General features: G+C 38.6%; 1 protein-coding gene across 1 annotated transcript; it reads left to right on the plus strand.

The window, feature by feature from the left end:
• The first annotated feature begins 1036 nt into the window (after positions 1-1036).
• Positions 1037-21467, plus strand: kiaa2026 (uncharacterized protein KIAA2026 homolog). Its single transcript, XM_012952707.3, has 8 exons — positions 1037-1571; positions 4685-4879; positions 6909-8308; positions 10161-10240; positions 11751-11840; positions 13863-13978; positions 15428-15594; positions 17079-21467. Exons 1-8 carry the CDS (start codon positions 1534-1536, stop codon positions 20378-20380), a joined length of 5388 nt encoding a protein of 1795 aa, XP_012808161.2. The 5' UTR covers positions 1037-1533; the 3' UTR covers positions 20381-21467.
• Positions 21468-25486: the final 4019 nt, after the last annotated feature.

The raw sequence follows: 25486 nt of genomic DNA on the forward strand, positions 1-25486 counted from the left end.
TGGTGGACCGTGATCAACATTTTGGCCACCCCTGGTCTAACATAATGGCCAGAACTCTGCTTCCAGCTCTCTAACCTCTTAGTTAGTCAGTGACTTTGGGGGGGGGGGCAAATGGGACATAACTGTTCAGTTAGTTTGTCAGCACGCAGGTCAGATTCAAATGCAAACTTACTAAATAGTTATGTCCCATTTGACCCTCCCTCAAGTCACTGTAAAGGAGGAAGTAAAGTTCTGGCTATTATGTTAGACATCTTCCCGCTCCAGCCCTTATAGATTACATTTTTACCTAACAGACTATATTGAAACATTTTTTATTTTTCAGTCTATTTTACCCAGTTTCATTTTTATACTGAACTTTCAAGCTTGGAGGACTGGGGCTGAATCTTTAAATATATCTACTAATGCAGATTTAGTACTGTTCTGCTTTTGTACAGTTATATCCTTTTATGTGGGAAATGTTATGTTGCTGAATCAGCTATCATAGTATTCCTCATTTTTTTTATTTGTTAAGCATTTGATTTCTATCTGTATTTGTACATGAACTCCCGAGACTGTGGGACTCTGCAGGTATCACTCAGCAACATGGAAAAGTTGCTAAACTATCAGAGAAACACTTTATCTACTGATAAAAACATTTTTCGTTTTCCTTATTCCTCCTTCAAGAATGTGACCGATTTTTATAACATAACATACGAGGCGACACTAGAAGCTGTATTGAAAGAGAGAGCAGTATAGCTGGGTGTCTCTATTGAAGATGGCCACTGGCCAGTACCAGGCACAGGTGATTTTGGCAGATTTCAAAACATTGTTGTAAAGCTGTTACCTCCAGGTAGACTGGGCCAGCTGCTAAATATTTGCTGCAGCCCTCATGGGAATTGTTTTGTTGTTTGCAAAGCACGTGTAGCACCTCGACCACCTTGGTTCTTACTGATAACTCTCCCTCTGAACAGGCGGGGGCGCCCACGCCTTTTATTTCGAGTTCCGCCCCTTGCGTATAGAGCGTACGTCATCACAGTCCTGTCAGGTTTGGCTTCCCACCCTCGCTCCTCCCCCTGTACGTCAGACGCACGCTGTTACGCAGATGGTCCAGGAGGACAGGACGCAGCAGCCAGCAAGATTTAGAGGCAAAGCAAGTAAATGGCAGGTGACACAGGCACTGAGGCAGCGGAACTTACTTATTAGCTGCCTGGACCCTAGCTCTGCGGGCTGCCATGAATGAAGTGATTGATCTGGTCGCGTCCCGCTCCATTAATTTATTTGCTAAATTTTGACAGTTTCTGGGCCGGCCCCTAATATTACGCGGGCCCTATACTAATACCTGGGTCGCATCTCTGGTAATCCGGCCCTGGTTACTGACTACATGGAGTTGAACATTGATTGCCCAAAGAAGGCTAATAACCGAGGTTGATGCTCGGCAGAAAGTCCATCGCTCCACTTATTACAGCTGAAGCCTTAAAGTCTGTGAAATGGATGAGCTGATCACACAGTGTGAATTTATTTAATGAGACCGAGAGTTTCGGATGGGGTTACAACATGCAGGTGGACAGACAGTCGCAATTACATTCACCTATGTAGGTTGACATACAGCTGGTATACCGTGATCTACATATACTGTGGTTTTTAATGTCTTTAATCTTTACCCCTGTGAAAATCTCACACAGAGTTTTGCATAATTTGTAGTTGTATCCAAACTCAGTAGAGCCTGATTTTTGTTCATCTGGAATTGAGAACTGAGTCGCACTCTACTGTGAATAAAAGGGACAAATACCTTCCCTAAAATTGATTTAGTTTTCCAGAATAAGCTCAACTAAGCTTAACTACACATGCAAGAATCCTCCACTAAGACTCCTCCTAACTAGCTGTATGTCAGTTATCAGTCCTCTAATACTGAGTATGCAATAGGTTGCAATTTTTACTTAATATTACACTCTAATCACACTTTAGAAGGGCAAACATAGTTCTGTGTTGAACTAAAAAAAAAAAAATCCCATGGCAATGATCATATGAACAAATGTTGAATGAAGCTGGAAGGGTACTCTTGCATCAGTTGAACCACTAGGCCAAAATGTTAACTTTGTAATGTTGCTTTAATCCATTTCTATAGTTGCTTGACTACAGCTCCCATCATAATACTATGTTGGAGAATGGTGAAAGTTGTAGTCCCAATAATACCTATAAGCTTTTTGGGCAGGGCCCTCTTTTACTTGTTTTAATGGTTATTGTTTTGGTTTTTTTTATGTAATCTGAATGCCCAGTGTGCACATTCATTAAATGTACAGTTTTGATGAGTAGGTTAATACTTTTATAATCTGTGCTGCAACCAATGAAATTGCTTATTCTAAGCATATCACCACAGTCATCATTCAGCAAATTGTACATTTGCATTTAATAGGGCCGCTGCACATTACATCTGTCCTATTATTTCTAAACTGCACAGAGTGTAAGGCTTCTGACTTAAGCAGAGGGGGCCTGCAATTTATGTCTGGGTTTTTTATAATCATACATAATTATACAGTGTACATGTCACCTTTGCATGTGTGATTGGCCACAAAGTTACTTGGTGTTGTCAAGCATATGGTCTCTGTGATCCTTGAAGTAAAGTATACACTGTATAACTTCACCTTAGGAAACTTAACCCCAAAACATAATGTATCTTTAATATCTGCATTTACGTTAGCTATAAGCTGCCAACTCCTAAAAGGCAGGTTGCACTAGTAACCCACAGGTTTTCTTTTTTTCCTACCAGCAGTAATGTAAATCGCCGGTAAAAAAAAGTCCCTATATATACTATTCATCAACTATATATGTATATATATGTATATATATCTATCTCTATATCACCGGGAGTGAGTTTTACCCATCCCCATACGGGACATCGCTTCAAGATTCGGCATCACATCACTTGCACTACTACACATGTAATATATCTTATTACGTGCCCATGTGGGCTTTCATACGTGGACAAGACTGATCTTATGTTACGCCTACGTATGGATGCACACAGACCAGCAATTAATACGGCTTACCGAGATAATAAAACTACGAAACCAGTGGCTAAGCATTTCTTGGAATTTGGTCATAGATTGCCCACTTTTATCTATATAGCCATAGATCATTTGCCCATGCCCAGACGCAGAGGGGATAGGTCTAGATTACTGCTCCAGCGTGAATCTTTTTGGATTAAGAAACTTGACACTTTGTCACCGAAGGGACTTAATGAATACTGCTCCTTTAACTGTTTTTTTAGCGATTAGATGAATGAATGTGTCATTTATCATGTATTTTAAGAATCAATGAATTTTCAATGGTGCTTTGTATAATCATGTATACACTATTGACTGTTACATAGTTACATAGGGTTGAAAAAAGAGTCCATCAAGTTCAACCCATCCAAGTAAACCCAGCACACACAACCCACACCTACCAATCTATATACTCGCATACATAAACTATATATACAACCACTAATACTAACTGTAGATATTAGTATCACTGTGCATGTAATAGTCCCACTTCAATGCATATGTTATGCTTGTCAGGGGTTGTGGGACTAAAGGGCTGATACGAGTCATGGGGGTGGGGTTAAGTTTTTTGTATATAATGTGTAATTGAGTTGATTTTTTGTTGGGGTTTAACATCGTGAACAAGGTCCTTATATATATATATATATATATATATATATATATATATAAATATATATATATATATATATATATATATATATATATATATCCCACCTGAAGCAAGGTTCTTACCTTGACTTTAGGTTTAAAACGGTACTGATGGTTTATGTGCTTGTGCTTCACAAAGGATTGTCATGAACTGTTCACCTTTAACATTTAAGGAATGCTCACTTCTGAGCATCTTCACCTTAGCACTGGGTAAAGCATCACTACTAACATTACTTGTTAGTAATGGTAGGTAAGTTCTGGCACTGAATCCAAAAAGGCATAAGTCAAGTTTGTTGTTGATTGCTAATGAGCCATCTCCGCATTATTCAAAAAAATTACATTCTAATAAATTCTAAGCAATATTTTTACTTTTATTATTAAATTATACTTGTTTCATTTTAGACTAATATTGTAAGATTTAATTTGTTTATAAATCATACTTTTGGTTTAGGGCTCTGTTTAAGGTCCAACTATTTTTCAACCCCCCTACACCATTGGCTCGTCAAACAGCTAGAGACACACTAAATATTGTGATTACAGTCACAGTAGTATAGTTAAACAAAAAAACACCCAATTCTTATCTAAAATGCCTTTCAAAATGGGCTGCTCATCGACCGCTTTAAGCTGTCTTAGGGCGCTGTCACACTGGGGGCTTTTCACATTTGTGGGCAATTACTCAGGATCACTGCATTTAATGTACTTTACATGCGGCAATTCCAGGTAATATAAAGGTGTGGATATTGCCAGGTGCTTCATTGCCCGCAGAAGAGGTGATTTCTTACTGGCCAATGAATGGCCCGCGTGACAGGGCCCTTGTGGGTGTCAGCCCCACAACACTACACAATTAAATTTAACTGTAGAATAAGTTTACAGATGGATGTAAATGTTGAGTTCATTCTAATATTTAATTGGTTTCATGCAAAATATTTGCGTTACTGGTGAAATTGGGGTTTGCATATTTTTTTCATTGTTATTTGTGTGGCAATTCCTTGATTTTTGTCTTTGCTCTTAAGGAACTTAAGAGATAAAACATCAATAGCTGTGATATCTAAAGGACGTTATGAACCAGAGGATAATAAAGGAGCACTCTGCACTACTACTCGAAGAAGATGCATAACAAGGGGCTTGGCAAACGCTGGTGCTGCAGAATCTGTGATGGTGCAGACCCAACGACAAGAAGATTTTCTGAAATCTAAAGAAGAAAAAAGGTACAGAGATTGTAGTCATCTATAGACATGCTACAAATGTAATGTTTTACCATAGTTTATTTTCTGCATAGAATATCTGTTTGTCAGGGTAAGTGTTTTGCCACAAACTGGGCACTATTGCATAACATTCTGTGGAGATTTCTTCAGCCAGTCTGCTTCCAGTTGTAATTAAAAATTCAAAAATAGTAGTGGTTAGTGCTTACAATGACTTTTGTACCCTTATACTGATTATGTTTAAGTGTACAGCAAATTAAAGATAAATCCTTCCTTAACATCATACTATACTTTCTTTCTAAAAGGAACTCTAACTTCATTATGTCTAATTCCCCACTAAGTAAAGACTGAAGGGAATACTACTTTTTTGAGTTGGTTGCTTATAAAAACATGCTTGCAATACTATTGGCTATATTTTTTAAATTATTTTTCATTATGCTGTGTAAAATACTTTTGTTTATTATTAATGCTGTTTTTTAGTTATAAATATTAATTTTTAACACATACTGGAGAGAAAAATGTTGTTGCTAAAACAAAATATTTGTGTTCTGAAGGAGAAATTAATGAGAAGATAAATGAATCAAGAAAAATATAGAAAGTAATGTAGATATTGGATCTGCTGCTGTTTGTCATTTTAATGACATATTTTAGATTATCAAGAGAATGTTTCCCTTACTGTAAAATGTAAGGATATTGAAAGTCATCAAGGAGTTCCATGATTGTATGAAAGCACAGGGCCAAGGTGACTTATAATATCCTTGTATCTTACAACAGGGGTGAATGATTTTTTGTGGCACAAATAACATTACTAGATGTTCATGGATCTTTTGTACAAGGGTAAGAAACCATGGAGTGGTTCTTTATGCTACTTTGGAAAACAAAGAGGTGCAAAGCGCTTCCCACTGGTGACTGCTATTGTTGCCGGTGGAAAGCCTTTTTGGAGTGGGGTTCTTACCCTTAAGGGCCCTGTCACACGGGGAGATTAGTCGCCCGCGACAAAACTCCCTGTTCGCAGGCGACTAATCTCCCCGAGTTGCCTTCACCTGCCATCCCACCGGCGAAAATGTAAGTCGCTGGTGGGATGGCACACGCAGCGGCGCGATTTCACGCAAATCGCCGAAGTTGCCTCGCGAGGCTTTTTCGGCGATTTGCGCGGAATCGCGCTGCCGCCGCGTGTGCCATCCCACCGGCGACTTACATTTTCGCCGGTGGGATGGCAGGTGAAGGCAACTCGGGGAGATTAGTCGCCCGCGAACAGGGAGTTTTGTCGCGGGCGACTAATCTCCCCGTGTGCCAGAGCCCTAACACACATACATATATATTGTGAGAAGATTAGCTTTTGAAATGGTAGGCAAGTGGGTCTCTTGTGCTAAGGACAGATGTACACAAAGTTCTGAAAAAACAAGACTTTGCTTTAATTATTCACTCAAACAAATTATCAAGGTGTTAATCTTTATATGGCAACAAAAATAAGATAAGATTGTAGTCTTCCTGACTACCCCAGGGCCCCTCCCAGACTTGAGACCACAAGCACCATGTTACCCACATTTCAGAGTAGTTGTCTATCAGCATGGCCACACAGCCTACTTCCAAGTCAGCTTCACTGCTGCACTTCGATTCTCTTACAGGCTTAACAGCCAGAGCTTTGTCTCTCTCTCCAGACACACACAATAGAGACCCCATGTATTGAAGTACACCCCTTTTATCTCTCCTCTCTCAGCTGCCACTTAATTACCTGACTGACAGGGGATATTAATCATGCACCTTAAATGCACACTTTCCTCTATATTAGGCCACACTAAACACACTGTTTTTCTTAATATTACATTACATTAACATTTATTTATAAAGCGCCAACATATTCCGCAGCGCTGTACAATATGTGGGTTACATACATTGGACATACAGAGTAACATATAAAGCAATCAGTAACCGATACAAGAGGTGAAGAGGGCCCTGCCCAAAAGAGCTTACAATCTACAAGGAGAAAGGGTTGAGACTTAATATCTTCTTAAACATTACCTTTTTATTCTAGGCTCAGAGAACAAGAGAGACGAGAAGCTGAAGAAGCCAACCAAAAAGAAGTGGAAGAGTGGGAAAGGAACCTGCTTGCCCTCTCGGAGCCCACCTCCATGCAATCCCTGTGGGAAATACCAGCCATTGGGCACTTTCTCTGCTTAGCTCAACAAATTTTAAATCTGCCAGAAATTGTTTTTTATGAGTTGGAACGGTGTTTATTAATGCCTCAGTGCAATGTGTTTCTGTCAAAGATAATGACTTCTTTATTAAGCGCCCCGCATCGCAGATCAACTTTACATCGGCGGCCTAACCTGCCATATCAGGAGTGGGAAACTACTCTCAGGCAGAGGGTGCAGCAGTGGTATACTATGGTAGGTCAAGCGGAAAACCCAGATCGTTGTGCTGAAAAACTTGGCCTCTGCTCACAGTTTTTTAGGGTACTTGGTGAAGTCAGTCCACTTGAAAAAAAAACATTTCATGAGCTGCCATTCTATCAAAAAGTTTGGCTGTTGAAAGGTCTCTGTGACTTTGTGTATGAAACTCAGAGCGAAGTCCAAGATGCTGTACTTGGCCAGCCTATTCATGAATGTAGAGAAGTTATTTTAGGCTATGATGCCCAAGAAAATGCTTACATCCATTTCCCTCAGTTTTGTGGCGCAGATGTCCGTGTGTATAAACAAAGACCATTTCGAGCCCCTGAATTTCCAGCCCCACCAGTTCAGGTGAGAAGAGCTACCAAAACTAGACTGGAAAAAGCAAAATGTAAGATTTCTAACAAATGCAATGGCGACCTAAGGCCTGCCAAAATAGTATTACCTGAAATCTGTAGGGCAAGCCTTCAGAGTTGTGAGAGCCAGAAAAACTGCCCTGAAAAACCCCACACTGAATATTGCAGCAGTAGTACAGACCAAGACATGAAGATAATTTATGAGACCAAAGTTCAGGAGCCATGCAACACTGCAGAGACTAGCTGTTGTAAGGAAAATGTGGAAAAGCCCATCAGTCCTAGAGAAGTAGTTGGTTATGGGGAGCCTCTGAGTCCTGGAGAAATTAGAGTTCTTGAAGATGTTGCTAAATATGGAGAGGCAGCCAAAGACAAATCAGAAAGTGGGTTAAAAACTTGCCAAATTCATGTAAATGGAAACCACAGTGATAGTTCTGATGTGATTTGTCATCAAGTAGCTATGGATATAATTTTAGATAATTCTTTACTTAACCACAAGAAATTAAAACTCAGCAGAATACGGGCTAAAAAGAAAAAGAAAAAAAAGAAGAAATTAAAAGATATACTTAATGATCACTTGCAAGTTAAATGTGATACCCTACAACTGCACAAATTCAGATCATTAAAGACTGAAATTCAAAGCAAGCTGTATCTTACAAAGAAGAGGGCAAAACACAAGAAACACAAATCAGGTGAGTATGTTACTTTAGCAGTGTACCTGTCTAAATATACTGTAGATTTATATGTGGAAAATTGTAAATGTTTAGGCACAATAAGGTTCTTTACTAAAACTGGTCAGTTTTGCTTTCACCCTATAATTTCCAAAGTCATCAAGGAGTTCCATGATTGTATAAAAGCACAGGGCCTAGGTGACTTATAATATCCTTGTATTTTACAACAGGGGAGTTACCCAATTTTGAAGGCTCTCCCCTGTTCTCCCGTCCCCCAGCCATATTCTCTTGATTTTTACAAAGTCTTGTGTAGTCTTGCGCTGAATTTCAGGCACGCATGTGCATTCGGTGACATCATTTGAAAAATCTGCACAGGTGGACTTTTTTTTTTTTTTGCTTCAGTGGTGATTGTGTGCATGCACATTAAGACACTTCCGGAAGCGTGCGTGACATCCGTGATGTCACTTCCTGGTATCCGGAAATTGTGCGTGCTGCAATGTAATGTGAAATGCACACAGAGCTTAACTTGTTTTTGACTTATAGATAGGTTTTATGTTTGCAATTCAGTTTTGAGTGTAAGGCTATTGTCAGACAGTGCTGCTTCTTGCAGGCCAAGAATTGGCCCCTATGCTGGCATCAGCCTCTGCCTGCACCCAAAGCCATTGCGTCAGCTTGGGTAAAGACACATAGAGGGTATTTTAGTGCAAAATGGAAATCAGAAATCTGATCCATGCGCCTGCATCCGGGTCATTACATAGTTACACAGTTAGGTTGGGCTGAAAAAAAGCCATTAAGTTCACACCTTCCATGTGAACCCAGCACACACACAAACCTATACTTGACCTATCTATACACACACATACATAAACTATATATACCAACATCAATTTTAGTATTGTAATAGCCTTGAATATTATGCTTATTCAAGAAATCATCCAAGAACATCTTAAAGGCATTAACAGAATCTGCCATCAGAACATCACTAGGAAGAGCATTCCCCAATCTCACTGCCCTTACCGTGAAAATACAGAAAATTTTAAAGTGTTCACAAACTTTAAAGGGTTTATTTGATGGTAAATCTTGTTTTTATGCAACCAAAACTTGCCACCGAGCCAGGAATTAAAAATAAACACCTGCTTTGGGGACACTGGGGGCAACATCCAAGAGGTTGGGGAGCAACATGTTGCTCACAAACCACACTGCTCTAATGCATCTCTCCCTCAATTTGTTTAATTGTCAAGTGAACTTAAAGGAACACTGTCACAGGAAAACATGTTTTTTGTAAAAACACACCAGTTTATAGTGCTGCTATACTTGGTGAGTTTACCTCCAAAAGAATGATTTACTGGATGTTACTGGACTTTTTTCCATTTAAGCAATCTTAATCTTAATTTGGAATGTTGTTCAGTTATGAGGGATCCACCAATTCCATAATGTTTGCATCCAACTGAATAATGAATACTTCTGATATGATTCAGTATATTTTTATAAATTAGAAATATGATTTGAATATAGTCAACACAACAGCATTATCAGTGAACTAATATTTGTTGCCACCAGAGTGTATTCTCAATATGAGTTTGTTTTTTCAATTTTAACTTGACTGCTATTTGTGAGAGATGTATTGTGAAAATATACAGTATATAGAAAATATACAGTATAAGTAAAGAACTTTTATTGCTCAGTGAATATAAACTGACATATCATAATAGTTTTTGAAAGCCAGCTATTGATTTGAAATCAGATGTTGAGTTGCTTGTAATGGTTCACAATCTCAACTACCTCTTTATAGCTCAGTGTGCTTAATCCTTTTCATGCATCCAATCATACATATAAAGTGTCTCCTTTTTTTTTTTTTTTTTTTTTTTTGAAGGAAAAAATACTGTATCCAAGAAAGCGGTTGCAAAGAACAGAAAAACAAGCGCAAATTCAACCACAGCCCCAGAATTCCAGGTAAAATTTTTTTTTTTTTTAAAAAGTAAAAAGTACACCATAAAAATCATAACAGAATCTCTTTAAGGAAAAGTAATAACTGATAAGTGTAGTAAACTGCTCTTTTAAAAGTGTAGTACATCCCCTGTTTAACATGAGGGCCTCCAAAAGAATCAACATATTTTGCTATTTTTTTGAAAGATTTTGTTTATTGATTTTATATTAACACAAAAGAAAAATATGAAATAAAGGTAGGAAAGGTTAGAAGGGAAAGATAGAAAGAAAGAAAGAAGGTGGTGGTGGGCGTCTCAAATTTTACCAATACAGCCTTGGTTCATACTGTAGGGCTCCGTTACTAGTCTTTAGGCAGTCAACTGGGTGTGGAAATCTGTCCTGTCACTCAGTCGTGGATCTGCTAGCCATCGGCTCCAGATTTTCTCAAATTTGGCTGGGCATCCTCGGGCCAGGTAAGTGAGTTTCTGTCGTGGAAGTGCGTTGTCCACAAGCTTAGTCCAGAATCCCAGAGTAGGTGGCTCTGTGGCTTTCCAAGTCAGTAAGATAGCCTTAGTGCATGAGTTGTTGCAGGCCTGTCTCCGGAGGTTAAGTTAAGGCCTTTAGTATGTCCAAGTAGGCAGAATGCAGGTGTCCGAATATTTGGAAGTACATTTTGCTATTTTATCAGTAAAAGGAAGTTTACTTCTCAAGGACCAAACATGGGGTATTTTCAATTTTCCTGTTTGCCATGTTTTGGTCAGAATAATAAAAACATAGATTTTTTTTAAATTAAATTAATAGGCAATAAGTATGACCAGCACAATTTCTTTTCATCAAGCTCATGCTGCCCCTTTAGTGTAGACACAAACTGCACATATAAATTTAGACAGCCATTTTCTGCACTCATTTTCATACAAATGCTGCTTTGTTGAGGACTGCTCCAAAACCAACAACAAAGGCTATATGAGTGAAGAGAAAATAATTGGTCAAACAGTGCAGGCAGTAGTCATTTCCTCCCCACCCATCCCTTTTTAATGGCTGCTAAACAGTGTTTTGTTTGCACTTTATTAAAATTTTGTTAATAATTATATTTGTAAATGAGTAGCCACATTTCAGCTTTGTGTGTGTATATATATATATATATATATATATATATATACATAGCTGCAGCAGAAAGCACTCACGGCTCCAATTTGTGCAAAAATATCAAAAAATTTTATTGCTCCACGCTCACATCAACGCGTTTCGATCCACCAGGGACCGTCGTCAGGATCCTGACGACGGTCCCTGGTGGATCGAAACGCGTTGATGTGAGCGTGGAGCAATAAAATTTTTTGATATTTTTGCACAAATTGGAGCCGTGAGTGCTTTCTGCTGCAGCTATGTTAATACGTTTGGTGAGCACCCGGCGCGTGGTTTGCGATTGGTGAGTGCCGTCACTGGAACAGATATATATATATATATATATATATAATGTTCTTGTTTTTTTAAGAAAGTCTCCTATTCTTTGACAAAGCTAATTTATTTTTATTAACAGCTGGTGTGTACAAATCTTGACGAACTCAGGGAACTGATAAAAAAAATTGAGGGAGAGCTTAAAGTTTTGGAAACAAACAAAAAGAAATCGGTGAGTATATTGAACAATATTATGGTTATCACTGTGGATTAGAATTAGAAAGGATGGGGTAGTAACACTGCAGAGGTTTAAACTATACGCTAAGAGGAACTTCTTGATCTTCAAAATCACTGATGAAATGAAAACCTTTTAGTTATCAAACATCCCCATGCTTGCCACAAGACTGACACATATTGGACCATTGCATGCTCTTACTAACAGGCTATATGTAGTTTGTGGATTGAATGCAGCAGCTAGAGCAGTGATCCCCAACCTGTGGCTCGTGAGCAACATGTTGCTCACCAACCTCTTGGATGTTGCTCTCAGTGCCCCCAAAGCAGGTAGTTATTTTTTAATTCCTGAATTGGTGGCAAGTTTGGTTGAATAAAAACAAGATTTACTACCAAATAAAGCCTCCTGTAAGTGTGCATAGAGGCTGCTAGAGTATCATGCAGCAAAGTTTAGAGACAGGGACAGCTATGTAAACAAGAAGCAGTTGTGATGTGGTAAGTAATGTATTTTGGTATTTAAATGATCAGCTCCCGTGTCTCTCTCCCAATCAGAAGCAGGTGCATGTCTGTTCAATGGCCATAATCCATCACAAATACCAAATAGAAAAATAGCAAACGGCACCTTCTTGTCTCTATTAAAAAAACTTTATTTGATATACATTGCTTTTGGATATAGCAATATCCAAAAGCCATGTATATCAAATAAAGGCTTTTTTAATGGAGCAATGTATATCGTACAGGACTAGATGACAGCCTACATTTGTGGCTGTTCCATCCAGCCTCAGCCACAACTACCAACAGATGAGCAAGATTCATTCTATTTTACAAACCCTAATGATTAACAAGGTACACATCCACAGTTGGAATTAGACTGCAAGCACATATACACTCAGGGCAGTACGCTCCCATTGCGTCAGGAAGGCAAGGTGCTGTCAAGGCGAAGACATACTCAGGAACTAAACCAATAAGGTAGCTCAATAATCCAGGCTTTGTGAGGATGCTGTACCAGCCTTAAATAGCCCCTTTAATTAGAAAATCACCTATAGCTGATGCCAAACATCCTGCAGGTGTCCACAGTATCAGCAGTTTGGCTTCATTAACTCATTCTGCATCATTTCATATTTTGCCTCATAGCAAAGGTTTTCTAAAGGTTACAGAGCATGTAAGTTTCTTACTGTCATTTATTAAATAAACAGTAAAAGTAATAATATAATGTACTATAATGTACTCTGGGCAACAGTTATTTTTTTACAACCAAAACTAATAATAATTAATTCTGTCATCATGTCATGTATTAACTACTACTACTATAATAGTTATTGGTGTTCCCCTCTACATACTGTCAGCACACCAGTCCTTTAAGACAGACTTTCCAACCTTTCCAACTGCTCTTCCTTTGCCATACCACTCTGTCAGTATCTGCACTTGCTTATGCTATCGTTCAGGATAATATCAGAATTACTGACACTGACTACTTCTCACAACCCTTTTCATTACATCCAGACATACACATGTTCAAGATTTTTCTATAGCTGCACCTTATCTCTGGATTCATTTTCACATTTCTATCAACTATCAGCCTTTTATATGGGAGCTATGAAATGTTATTTGTAGTAACGTCTGTTATGGTCCAACCCCTGGTCTGTGTAAAGTGGTGAGATTGGTTCCCAATACGAGTGAAGTGGTACGGTATGCCATATAAGGTGGTAAATCTAATAAATCTATCTCCACTTTTATTTTGTCTCCATATCACCACTTTTTTTAATTCCCCCCATTATGTCACTTAACCCCTTTTACTTTTAGATTGTAGATCTAATGAGCAAGGCCCTCTTTAACTAATGTAAAATCACTTTGCATGTAATCTGTATGTGTTCATAGCTTCACTAGTCTTACATTGCACCGCACTGTAGAATATGTTGGCACTTTATAAAAACTTAACATATAATATTGTGATTAATGTAAACTGCAGAGAAACGGATTTTGATTGATTTTCTCACGTCCTGAAATAATTACTTTTTTGTAGGAGAAATGGTATTTCAGAAGACAAGGTGTAAAAGAGTTGCACAGCACCTTAGTACGTTTGCTAAACGAATTGTTGCCTTGGGAACCAAAGCTGCAGAAAGCTTTTCAGAAACACAGGTACTTTCATCATCTCTAAAATGCCTACCATATTATAAAATACCTATATAAAACCTCCAATAGGCATGAAACACATAAGCCTAATCTGATGTCCTAAATAAATTAGTTTTTTAAGTTAATCTTTTTTTTATAAATTTTATTTTTGGGGAACCCACACTTTTTCTTTTTGACTTTTGTATCATACTTCCACAGACTGGGGTGCTTTGTGGGTATTTTCCCTTAGTATTCACAAATTTCCATTAACTACTGCAGTGTAACCTTCATCGCTTTGAGCATTTATCACCGCTCCTTGTTTCTATAGGGGATATACTATCCAGATTAAAAAATGCAATAACTGGATTCAGCTGCTTTACCCTGCCTTTGACAGCCAAAGGAGAGAGTGCAATACAAAGGGCAGTAAGGGGAAGAAAATATCATTGTGAAAAAAGGGGAGAAAGGGAAATTCTAATGGTGTTACAAAATGGGAAAACAAAAATCAGTGAAAAACTGTAAAGCAGAGCTGTCCAACTTCTGTGGCACTGAGGGCCTGAATATCTGTGGCCTACACAGTTGAGGGCCAATCCTGGAAGACCGTTTTGACTACACCCCTTTTTTAAACCACATCCAAATTAAAAAGAGCTTTTAAGACCATACCCAAGTTTATGGTCATAGCACACATATATCCCTGCAGTACTCGCTGCAGGGATATCATCCATCACTTATATCTGAAAGAAGTGTAAGGCAGGCAGAGTATGGCACACACAGGCGGCATAGGGCAGGCAGAGTATGGCACACACAGGCAGCATGGGGCAGGCAGAGTATGGCACACACAGGCAGCATAGGGCAGGCAGAGTATGGCACACACAGGCAGCATAGGGCAGGCAGAATAAGGCACACACAGACAAGGTAGGGCAGGCAGAGTATGGCACACACACAGGCAGTGTTAGACAGGCCGAGTAAGGCATGCATAGCGCAGGCCAGACTAGGGAAGGACAGGAAACCTATCATGACTACACATGACCCACTCCAGTAACAGTTTCTACTAAAGATACAGTGACATGGTGCCAGTACTGCTCCTATTGTCCGTATGAGGTGTGAACAGGGGAACAATGCGGGGGTAACAATTATAGGTGTGAACTATGCAGGGTCTTACAAGTATAAGCAACACAGGGGCTTGCAGCCTAAATCCGAGGTGTGAACAATGCAAGGGTCAGTTAATATCAGTACAGGTACCATTTAAAGCTTACACAAAAATAAGCAGCCACAGCAGCCAGACAGATGGGGGGGGGGTGTAAAGGATGAAGAAGAAGAAGAACATGAGGTATAAACCTTCTAAATATAAAAGAGGGGAAGAGGAACCAGTGCTAACTAGTTTGTAAAGGGTCTGTATAGAAAGGGAGCATTAGCTATGACACATTTTTTCTTTTAAATTTCCTGCCTTAACTTACAGCAAGATATTTCCTATTTTAGAGCTCGTCTTAAAAAAGACTTTGATGATTTTAAAAAGTTTCCAGAAAATAAAAACTTTACCAGGGGGCATGCTTCTAGTGAAGAATACGAAGCATCCAAATCACCAAGTTCCACGACCAGCACAACTGGAATATGCCATCAGAACATTCTGAGAAACGATGAGCTTGGTAAGATTTCTTGTTTTGTGATTATTAGATCAATAGCACAGATGTTTCATGTAAACACAGTACTGTATCACATAAAGTACTACATTTACTGACACCAGTGTTTTTCTTTAGTATAGCTAACCTTTTCTAAATATATATGCCATTCAGTCTAGTATATAGCAGTAGTCCATATTGTATTTAGGTTAACCATAAACTAGTTTTTAAGTTTGCCAACATTTTGAACACATCCCCAGCCTTTCTAAATATGCCAGAATTACAGTTGTGGGAAATAAAACAATCAAAGAGCAAGATCACTAAACAAAATGTTTAATATTTGTGTAACAAATATAAATCTGTATATAACTGATGGTTAGTACTTAAATGTATATACTGTTTGCTTAGACAAACACAGAATGCCACATCTGTTTGTATGAGCAATGCTAAATCAGGATATTGCCAAAGAACCAATAATTGACATGCACTGCATCCTTAATGCCTCCATATATACATAATGGAAAACTAGTGGTAATAAAGGCATCCGTTCCTCTGTGTAAATTCCTCCAGTATTTATTGTCTTAACAGGATAACCACTCTGAATAATTGGCATGCATGCAGCAGAGATATTGTAACACACATAATAAAGAAAAAAATTAATCCTATAAATATATGGGGAGAAATACTGAACTTACTGTGTATGATCCATGTCTTTAAAGTTGTCCACAGCAACTGCCCAACTTGGATGTTTTTTAGTCATATTTTTCCCTGCACTTATTGTGCTTTGGGCTGCTTTTAAAAGCAATGCTTAGGGGTCATCAAAAAGCATAGACAACTGGCAGAAATCAAGATCACATGCTGTGTACCAGCAGAAAAAGAGATGGAGAGCTAGTGGGGGCATCTTCACAGGTGCATATCTTCAGGGTTTAAAGGAACAGTAACACCAAAAAATGAAAGTGTATTAAAGTAACTAAAAGATAATGTGCTGCTGCCCTGCACTGGTAAAAGTTGTGTGTTTACTTCAGAAAGTCTACTATAATTTATATAAATAAGCTGCTATGTAGCCATGGAGGCAGCCATTCAAAGGAGAAAAGGCACAGGCACATAGCAGATAACAGATAAAACACTATTGTATTCTACAGAACTTATCTGTTATCTGCTATGTAACCTGTGCCTTTTCTCCTTTTTTCCAGCTTGAATGGCTGCCCCCGTGGCTACACAGCAGCTTATAGTAGTGTTACTGTAGCAAACACACCAGTTTTACCAGTGCAGGGCAACAGTGCATTATATTTTTATTACTTTAAAGCTCTTTCATTTTTTGGTGTTACTGTTCCTTTAAGGACTGAAGATTTCTAGACTAATTCTTTGTTTAGCTTTAGTTTCCCTTTAGTGTTAGGAGTTAGGTTATGCTAATTTTATTTAAAAAAACATTTACAGTAATTTTATTCCTTGTGTTTTCTTAGACTCCATGTTCAGCTTTTGAACATGCAACTTTTTTTTTTATCTTGCAGATACCCCTAATTTTAAAGAGATGGATACACATGAAAGGGGCAAAATACCTAAAAAAGAATTATTGGTAAGAGACTTGTGGAAATCACCATCAAAAGCCTGTAAGCGGCAGTGCAGACAATCCACAAGTCCAAGTACTGAAACAAAGGATTTTGTGTCAAAAAAGAAAACAAAGTTAAGTTCACAAGAGGATAGTCTGCATTGCATTGGATTAGCTCAAACATGTTGCAGATTAAAAGACACAAAACATGTTGAATTAGAAGGTCAACATATATCAAAAGACACTATATGTGCTTCAGTAACCGATTCTGTTAAAGGAACCAAACCTATTCAGGCTTTGCTTGCAAAAAATACTGGGAACAAAGTGACCTTAACTAGCCATCAAGTGCAGTCCACAGATGAGACAGTATCTACTGGTGAAACATCAGCAATATCCCTTATGCAGTCAGTTCAGGCAAAGCCTTTGCTGCCTGGCCAGGAAACTTCCAAAAATCCATTACAAATGATTTATAAGTTGCCAGATGGTCAATGTATTCCTATAGACATAAATAATTCCACGGTAAAGATTCATGTTCAGCCCATGACCGAATCTAAAAATAGAGAAAAAATAATGCAGCAGGTTCTATTTTTACCTAAAAATCTGTATATTCAGCACAAAGAAGCAAAGACAAATTCAAAAGGAAGTCAGCAAGTACAATCAGACACAGGAGGACAGCTTTGTATATCAAGTGAAACATCTTCCATACCTCCCAGGAGTCTTGCTTTTCCAGAAAAAACAGTAGAACTGACACCGGTTCACAGCACAAGTATGGTTCATGTTCCAGAGACTGGAATATCCACATCTGATATAAATGTTTCTCAGTCACTGTGTGAAAAGGCCACTACTAAAATCCCTGTTTTGGCTACTGTAACATCTCTTCCTATTCAGTCTGACACAGGGAAAGCAGCCCAAATAAAGGACATTGCCAGTCACACACTACACCTGTCACCCACACTACCTAAGGAATCATCTGAATCAAAGCAAGAACTGAAAACGGTGTGCATTAGAGATTCTCAGTCAATCCTCGTGCGTACACGAGGTGGTAACACTGGTGTTGTAAAAGTACAAACAAGCCAAGATCAGACCACTAATCCTAGCTCAGTTTTCTCATTCACACCACAGCTTCAGTCATTTTTGGTTTCAAAGCCTAAAACATCAGCTTCATCCACATTAACCCCTGTACCACCAGCTTTATCTGTACTGCCATCTTTACCTGGCTTTTACTCATCTTCTGAATACTCACAGATATCTTCAGCATCTGTTCCTGGAGGTTTAAACCAGTTATCTGGAACAAACACTAAGCTGTCTCAAAGACAAATTTCCAACAGTGGTTTTATATGTAAGGTGTCAGATAATCTACAGACGTCTAACCTGCTTTCCACAGTTTCACCAACAAGTTCTTGGCTTCCGTCAAATTCATGGGGTAATATGAATGCTGCAGTTTCTAATAGTAAATTATCTCATGATGATCTATCACATGGAAGAAGTGTTGTTACTGTTGCTACAACAGATATAAAGCAGACTGAACCAAAGATGAGCAAAATATCTGTGGTGCAACCAGATAGTACTACATCAAGAAGTGAACTGGTAAATGGGCCAAACCTTCAAAAGGTTATGTTAGTCACATCTCCCCCTGTTCTTACACCTGGAAATATGAATGTTTCAGCAACACAAACATCTTGTGCAGGTTCCCCCCAAAAGCTTGTATTCATCAATGCACAAGTTCCAACTGTAGCAGTACAGTCCACAAAACAAACCATGCCATCTTACGTTGGAAAGACACATGGTAAAATGTCAGAGCAATCTCAGATTATTTTAATTCCTTCAACATTAGGCTCACCTGTAAAAATTAGTTCTACACCAATAGTGTCTCAAGTTAAAGATGTTACAATTGGACTAACAATTGGTCAGACTATTGTAAATACTGGTCATGCTGCAAATAATATGTTACCAATGAACATTTTCCAAAAAACATTAACCAAAGGTGATGAGAGCATCCTTAAAAGAACTGCAGTCTCAAATGTAACTAATTTGATTCCAGGTACTGAGAATGGTGCCCATACTGCAGACCAGAATCCTAATAATGATTGCATAGTAACTACAGCAAAATGGCCTACTGGATGTGCTGCTGCATCTTCCATTAATTCTGTTGTAGCAAACACCAGTCCTACAGATCAGAATAACCGTCATATGCCGAATATTGTGCCAGCTCTGACAAGTCGATTGTCCACCGCAAATAAAAGCAACACTGTAGCTATATCCACGGTAAAAACAGGACATCTCTCTTCCTCTGTTTTACTGTCAACAACACAAATGGCTGGTCAGGCAAAGAACACATTGTCATCATTTCAGATACCAGTTTCACCAACATTTTCCACTGCTTGTGGGGCTTCAAATGTGACAACTCCAAGTTCTGCATGTAAATCATTATCTAAAGACTTGATGGAAAAGATTCATTTTCCAACACAAATATACTCTAAAACACTGTCAACAAATGTCTGCACATCACAAGGTTTACAAACTCCTTTAACCACAGTGACTAAACCAAGGTCTGATTCATACTTTTCACAAGGTTCCTCTGTTCCTTTACAGATATCCTCAGCACTTCCTACCACCCAACTATGTGGACAATTAAATGACTCTTTAGTTCAGCAGAAAATAATTATCAATACTAGCACACCACTGGCACCTGGAACCCAGATCACAATTAACGGCACACGCTTTATTGTGCCACCTCAAGGTCTTGGTGTTGGAAGTCATGTTCTTCTAATTTCAGCCAGTACAAAACAAGGGGTTTCTTTACTTGGTAATAGTAGCCAAACTGGTCATGGGCTGGGAAGTAACAATACCACAGAACAGCAAATGACCCTGAAACAAAATATGTCTTTAACACAAGACCTTAACAAGCCACTTACTATCTCTAAAAATATGAATTTGTTTAGCACTACAAACCTTGTACCTGCTGCACATGCGTCAACTCTAAATATGACGTCTAAAGATAGTACTCCAGTGGATGGGCCTCCTTTATCATGTCCCCAGTTTACAACTGCACTTAAACCACTACTAATTTCTGCTTTGCAGCAAGGCAGATCACCCCAGCCAAGTAACACCTTACCACTTCCAGCTGATACCACTGTTAAAAACAGTGGGGTTCTTAACACTGTTCTGCCTCCATCAATATTATCAGACAGTAAAAATTCAGATTTGGCCTTTGCAGCACATCAGCCCTCTGTGCCAGATAAATCACATACTATAGCATTATAAGTTAAGTGCAGAACATATCTATAGTGCATGTTGGGAAAATCTTTGTCCACCTGAACATCATCTTCCATTTTTACCAGCCATCCATACTGCCAAAATTGAGGTGATGGCAATGGCAGATAAAGGGGTTGTTCACCTTTAAATTGACTTCTTAGTATGATGTGGACAGTAATATTCTGTGACAATTTGTAATAGCTTTTTATATTCTTTGTGATTTTTAAATTATTTAGCTTTTTTGTTCAGAAACTCTCCTGCTATCTGCTTGCTTGAGTCCAAATTTCCCTAGAATCAGGCAGCTCGTTAATGAAAGACTGGAAGAGACTGAAAGGTGATAAGGAGAGGGCCTGAATCGGAATAAAATTAACAATAAAATGTAGCATGACAAAGCAATAGTTTTTTGGCTGTCATTTGAAGGCTGGAAAGAGGCAGAATAAAAAGGCAAATAAATAAATTTAAAAAAAAAAATAAAAGTGAAGACCAGTTAGAAAGTTGCTAAGAACTGGCCATGCTAAAAGTTACCTTGAATATGCTCTACCCCTTTAAGCTACTGCTGGAAGGCAGTAAGTTGCACACTTACACGTTTGTGGCATTCTTTTTTATGTCAAACTTATTAAACATTGTTTGTTGTTTTATGTACCATACAAAGAATACAGTTTACAGTTGATCTGCAAAGGCTGTATGTTTTTTGTAGTTGTTCGTGTTAACTCAGAGAAGCATTCTGAAAGCACTTAGTTAATACAATGGTTAGAAAGAACAAATAGTTTCTATATAAAATGTCTAGTTTGACATTGGTAGTCTAGATCTTTGCGCACTTTAATTAGACTTTTTTGAAGTTTGTCTAGAACAGTATTTGTCTTTCTACATTTGTAAAATCACCTTTTCCTTCAAAATGATGTAAAATTGTACATATTCTTTACCTTTAACATTCTTTACTAAATCTTATGTATAAAAGAACAGTGTCTTATTTATGTTTTGTTTACATAATGTATAGTTTTTTAAGTATTTTAGTGATTTTTTGAACAGTGTACTGTTTAGCATTGATGCAGACCAATCTGCATGTAATAAATAAACCAAGTTGCTGTATTCATTTCTTTTTGCCACTGTAAATTTCTTTAATGTTGCGAATGAATGGTACAGCTTCACATTTCTTTATCCGTATAATTGCTTTTGTCTTTTATTGTACATGGAGCTTCCATGAAGTTTTTCAGGCACAATAAGTTTTTGCGTTTCAGCACCTACAATTTAAGTACATAAAGTCCTAAGAGCCACTGAAGGAAATGTTTTAGATTTCCACCAGTTCTAGTAGCCCATAGCAGCCAGTAAGATGGCCTATAAATGATACCTTCTGATTAGTTAGGATACTAAATCTGGTGCAAACTTTGCTCCTTTTATTAAATTACCTCCTATGAAGCATTTAATGGTACTACCAAAAATAATTATCTGCTAGATGTTTTTAAAGGATATAAGGATTGATGAACCCAAATGAACAAGGATCTAAAAGAGCAATCAAATACAGGCCTGTAGTCTTCCAATGAAAGACCTAGAATCTGAAAACTGTAGCACGTTACATAGAGGCATCAACTTATGGTCCCCATACACGGGCCAATTCTAGCTGCTGATGTCGGTCCCTTAGACCGATTCGGCAGCTAATCGAGAAGTATATTAGCTAATTAAATAGCAGCTGTACCCCCACAAATCACAAGCCTGCTAATTATTTACTGTAACTGTACAGCTGCTTTATCTTACCAACCCTACTGGCGCAGACAGAGACCTAGACTTTTCCAGTTAGCCTCAAATAATGTGACATAAATGAAGTGAAGGTTGATACATGTAGCCTGGTCTAGAGAATATTTGTGCTAGCTGGAGCCTTGTCTAAAATGGACCACATTTTCATTGAGATATTCTTATATATGTGGCAAGCCTATATACTTAAGTTGGGTTGAAAAAAAAGCCCGAAGTCCATCAAGTTCAACCCTTCCAAGTGAACCTGACACACACAAACCTATACTGACCTATCTATACACTCACATACATAAACTATATATACCAACATCAATAATAACTGTAGATTTTAGTACCACAATAGCCTTGGATACTATGCTTGTTCAAGAAATCATCCAGGCCCCTCTTAAAGGCATTAACAGAATCTGCCATCACAACATTACTCAGAAGGGCAATCCACTACCTCAGGTGAAAAACCACCTACCCTTCTTCAAATGAAAGTTTTGTTCCTCTAAGGCTGATACCACACGAGGCGTAGGGCTGATATTTTCTGCAAGCGGAAAAACGCTTGGCGAAAATTCAGCCCTACGCCTGCTACTTGTGCAGGCACATGTAGCCGATATACGCATGAAAACGCGAGACTTTGTATTCTCACGCGTTTTCATGCGTATATCGGCTACATGTGCCTGAGAATTTCTGCTTTTCCCTGTTCTCATAAACCAACTGACCCCCCTGTGATAATAAGGGCCCCACCTTCTTACTTTTTTTTTTTTTTACTATTTACATATTCAGATTAAAAATAAGCGTTGAGAATTTCTGCTTTTTCCCTGTTCTCATAAACCAACTGACCCCCCTGTGATAATAAGGGCCCCACCTTCTTCTTACTTTTTTTTTTTTTTTACTATTTACATATTCAGATTAAAAATAAGCGTTGAGAATTTCTGCTTTTTCCCTGTTCTCATAAACCAACTGACCCCCCTGTGATAATAAGGGTCACATATTTAAAAAATTATCTTGGATTAATTTTACTCCTAGCTGCAATACCCCTTTCCATCTCTATTTTAGCTTACCCGATAGCTTTTTTGCATGATTTATTTGCTTTCTTATACCTAATGAAAGTTCCTGCTGTCACAGCTAACTTGAATGCTTTAAAAGCATTTTTTTTTTTTTTTTTTACCAATGTCAACACTAACACTTTTATCCAAGCATAAAGGTATTGCTTTGTGATGTTTTTCCTTGCTTACAAGGGGAATATATTGACCTTGTATACTTGATAAGACATTCCAGTTTCCTTCTGTGTTTAACCCTGTAAAAAGCCTTTCCCAGTTGATACATTGCAGAGATGCCCTTATACTGGCAAAGTCTGAATGTCTTAAATGTATTGTTTAAGTTGCTCCCCTATAGACCTGTCTCTGCAACATTATCTCAAAGAGACCACGTTATAATCACTATTCCCTAAATGCTCACAAATGTTAAAGATGAGTTTAGTATTATTAGATATCACCAGGCCCAAAAGAGAGTCATTCCTAGTAGGTTGCTGAACTGCCTGAAATAAAAAGTTGACATTTAGCCTGTTTACAAACCTATTTGTTTCTTGACCTGGTCACCCCATTACTCCAGTCAATGTCTGGATAATTAAGGACTCCCATAATAACAACTTTACCTAGTTGTGAAGCCCCCTCCATTTGCAATAGTATCTGGGCCACATCCTCCCCACTTATATGTGGTGGTTTATAGCATACACAAATGATCATTTGTTTTGTAACCTATAGCCCTGCTGAAATCTCAACCCAAAGGGATTCCACACCCTTCCCATTGCTGTCTCTGGTAATTTCTTTAGCATATGGCTTTAACCCTCCTAAAAAGGATGTAACCATTTAAATTCACTGCCCAGTCCCATGTCATAAATCAGATTGTCCTCTCATTTTTTATAGAAGAGCTACAGCTACACTTTGTACTTTCTCATTTTAATCTAAATTTGTAAATTATATTGCTGTTAAAAGCTGCTGGTTCTCGCTACATGCATCATTGACAACAAGTTAGCTCTCCTCCAGCCATGACTGCAGATCCCATAATGCAGGGCTGTCAACTCCTAATGATTGCAGCACAGGGGAGTGCAGTGCATGTTGCTGAGAATTTACGCCTAAACCCAGAAGTGATGTCACTGGAATAACACAAATGCCCCTCTGATGCTGAAAAATCACTACCCGCTCATGTGCAAATGCTCCGGATGATATCACAACTTGCATACTGCGAATGAGCGCCCAGAATTTGACGCAACCTTCTGAGGATTTCTTAAAAATCTGGAGAATGCTCTTGGATGACGGGAGACGGGGAGAGAAGCCAAATTCGGGTAGCTCCTGAGAAAAATAGGGGGTGGGGGCAGGGTTGACAGCTCTGATAATGACTTACATATTCTATGGCTTACAAGCCTGTAAAGGAGGAGAATTGCCCAAGAAGAATTGCAGAATAGTGCAAGGCACTTTAGAAACTATAATCTTGGCTGGAGAAGAGCAGACTACTGTAAAATTATTTCAATAGTATATGTAGTCAGAACCAGCAGTGAAATAAACAGGACAATCAAAACTAAATTTACAAATAACCATTGACAACAACGTTTCTTGATCAATTGGCAATTTAGTTTCCATCAATGACAAAACAAGTTCAACTACAAATTGAACAAGATACATTGTGCTTGAAAATCTTTGCAGCTGTGTCATGTGTTGCTTAATAATAACGTTGTTACTCTAAAGCTGGCCATACACGGGCAGATCCACTCGCTTGTCAATGTCACCTACGGGTGGCGATATCGGGGAGGCATGTAGGCGAATTCGATCGTTTGGCCCTGGGGCCAAACGATCGAATTCTACACGCGGCAATGGGGCAGTCAGTTCGGGGACCGCATCAACGAGCCGATGCGGTCCCCAATCCGATTGGATTTTCTAACCTGGCCGATTGATATCTGCCCAATTTCAGGCCAGATATCGGTCGCCCAGGCCCCTCGGTTCTGCCCCTACACGGCCGATAAGCTGCCGAATCGGTCCAAGGGACCGATATCGGCAGCTATAATCGGCCCGTGTATGGGGACCTTTAGGGTGAAGACACACAGAGCTACTAGTAGCAGCTACTTGTAGTGACTAATAAAAAAAGATAATACTGATCATTTACTGATAATTGTCTCTACATGAGTAGCAGAAGCAGTTCTTAGTATTGTTTCTAGAGTTAAGTAGCCTTAAAAAAGTAGTTGCCAACTAGTAGCTCTGTGTGTCTTCACCCTTAGGGACGTAAATCGTATCTAAAGTTCAGTGTGTACCTAGTAATGACTGAAGCCAAAGTTGTATAGAAGACAGATTTTCTGGCACAAAAGCCACGGAACGCTTGTCCCTT

The sequence above is a fragment of the Xenopus tropicalis genome, chromosome 1 (genome assembly GCF_000004195.4).
Source record: "Xenopus tropicalis strain Nigerian chromosome 1, UCB_Xtro_10.0, whole genome shotgun sequence".
NCBI lineage: Eukaryota > Metazoa > Chordata > Amphibia > Anura > Pipidae > Xenopus > Xenopus tropicalis.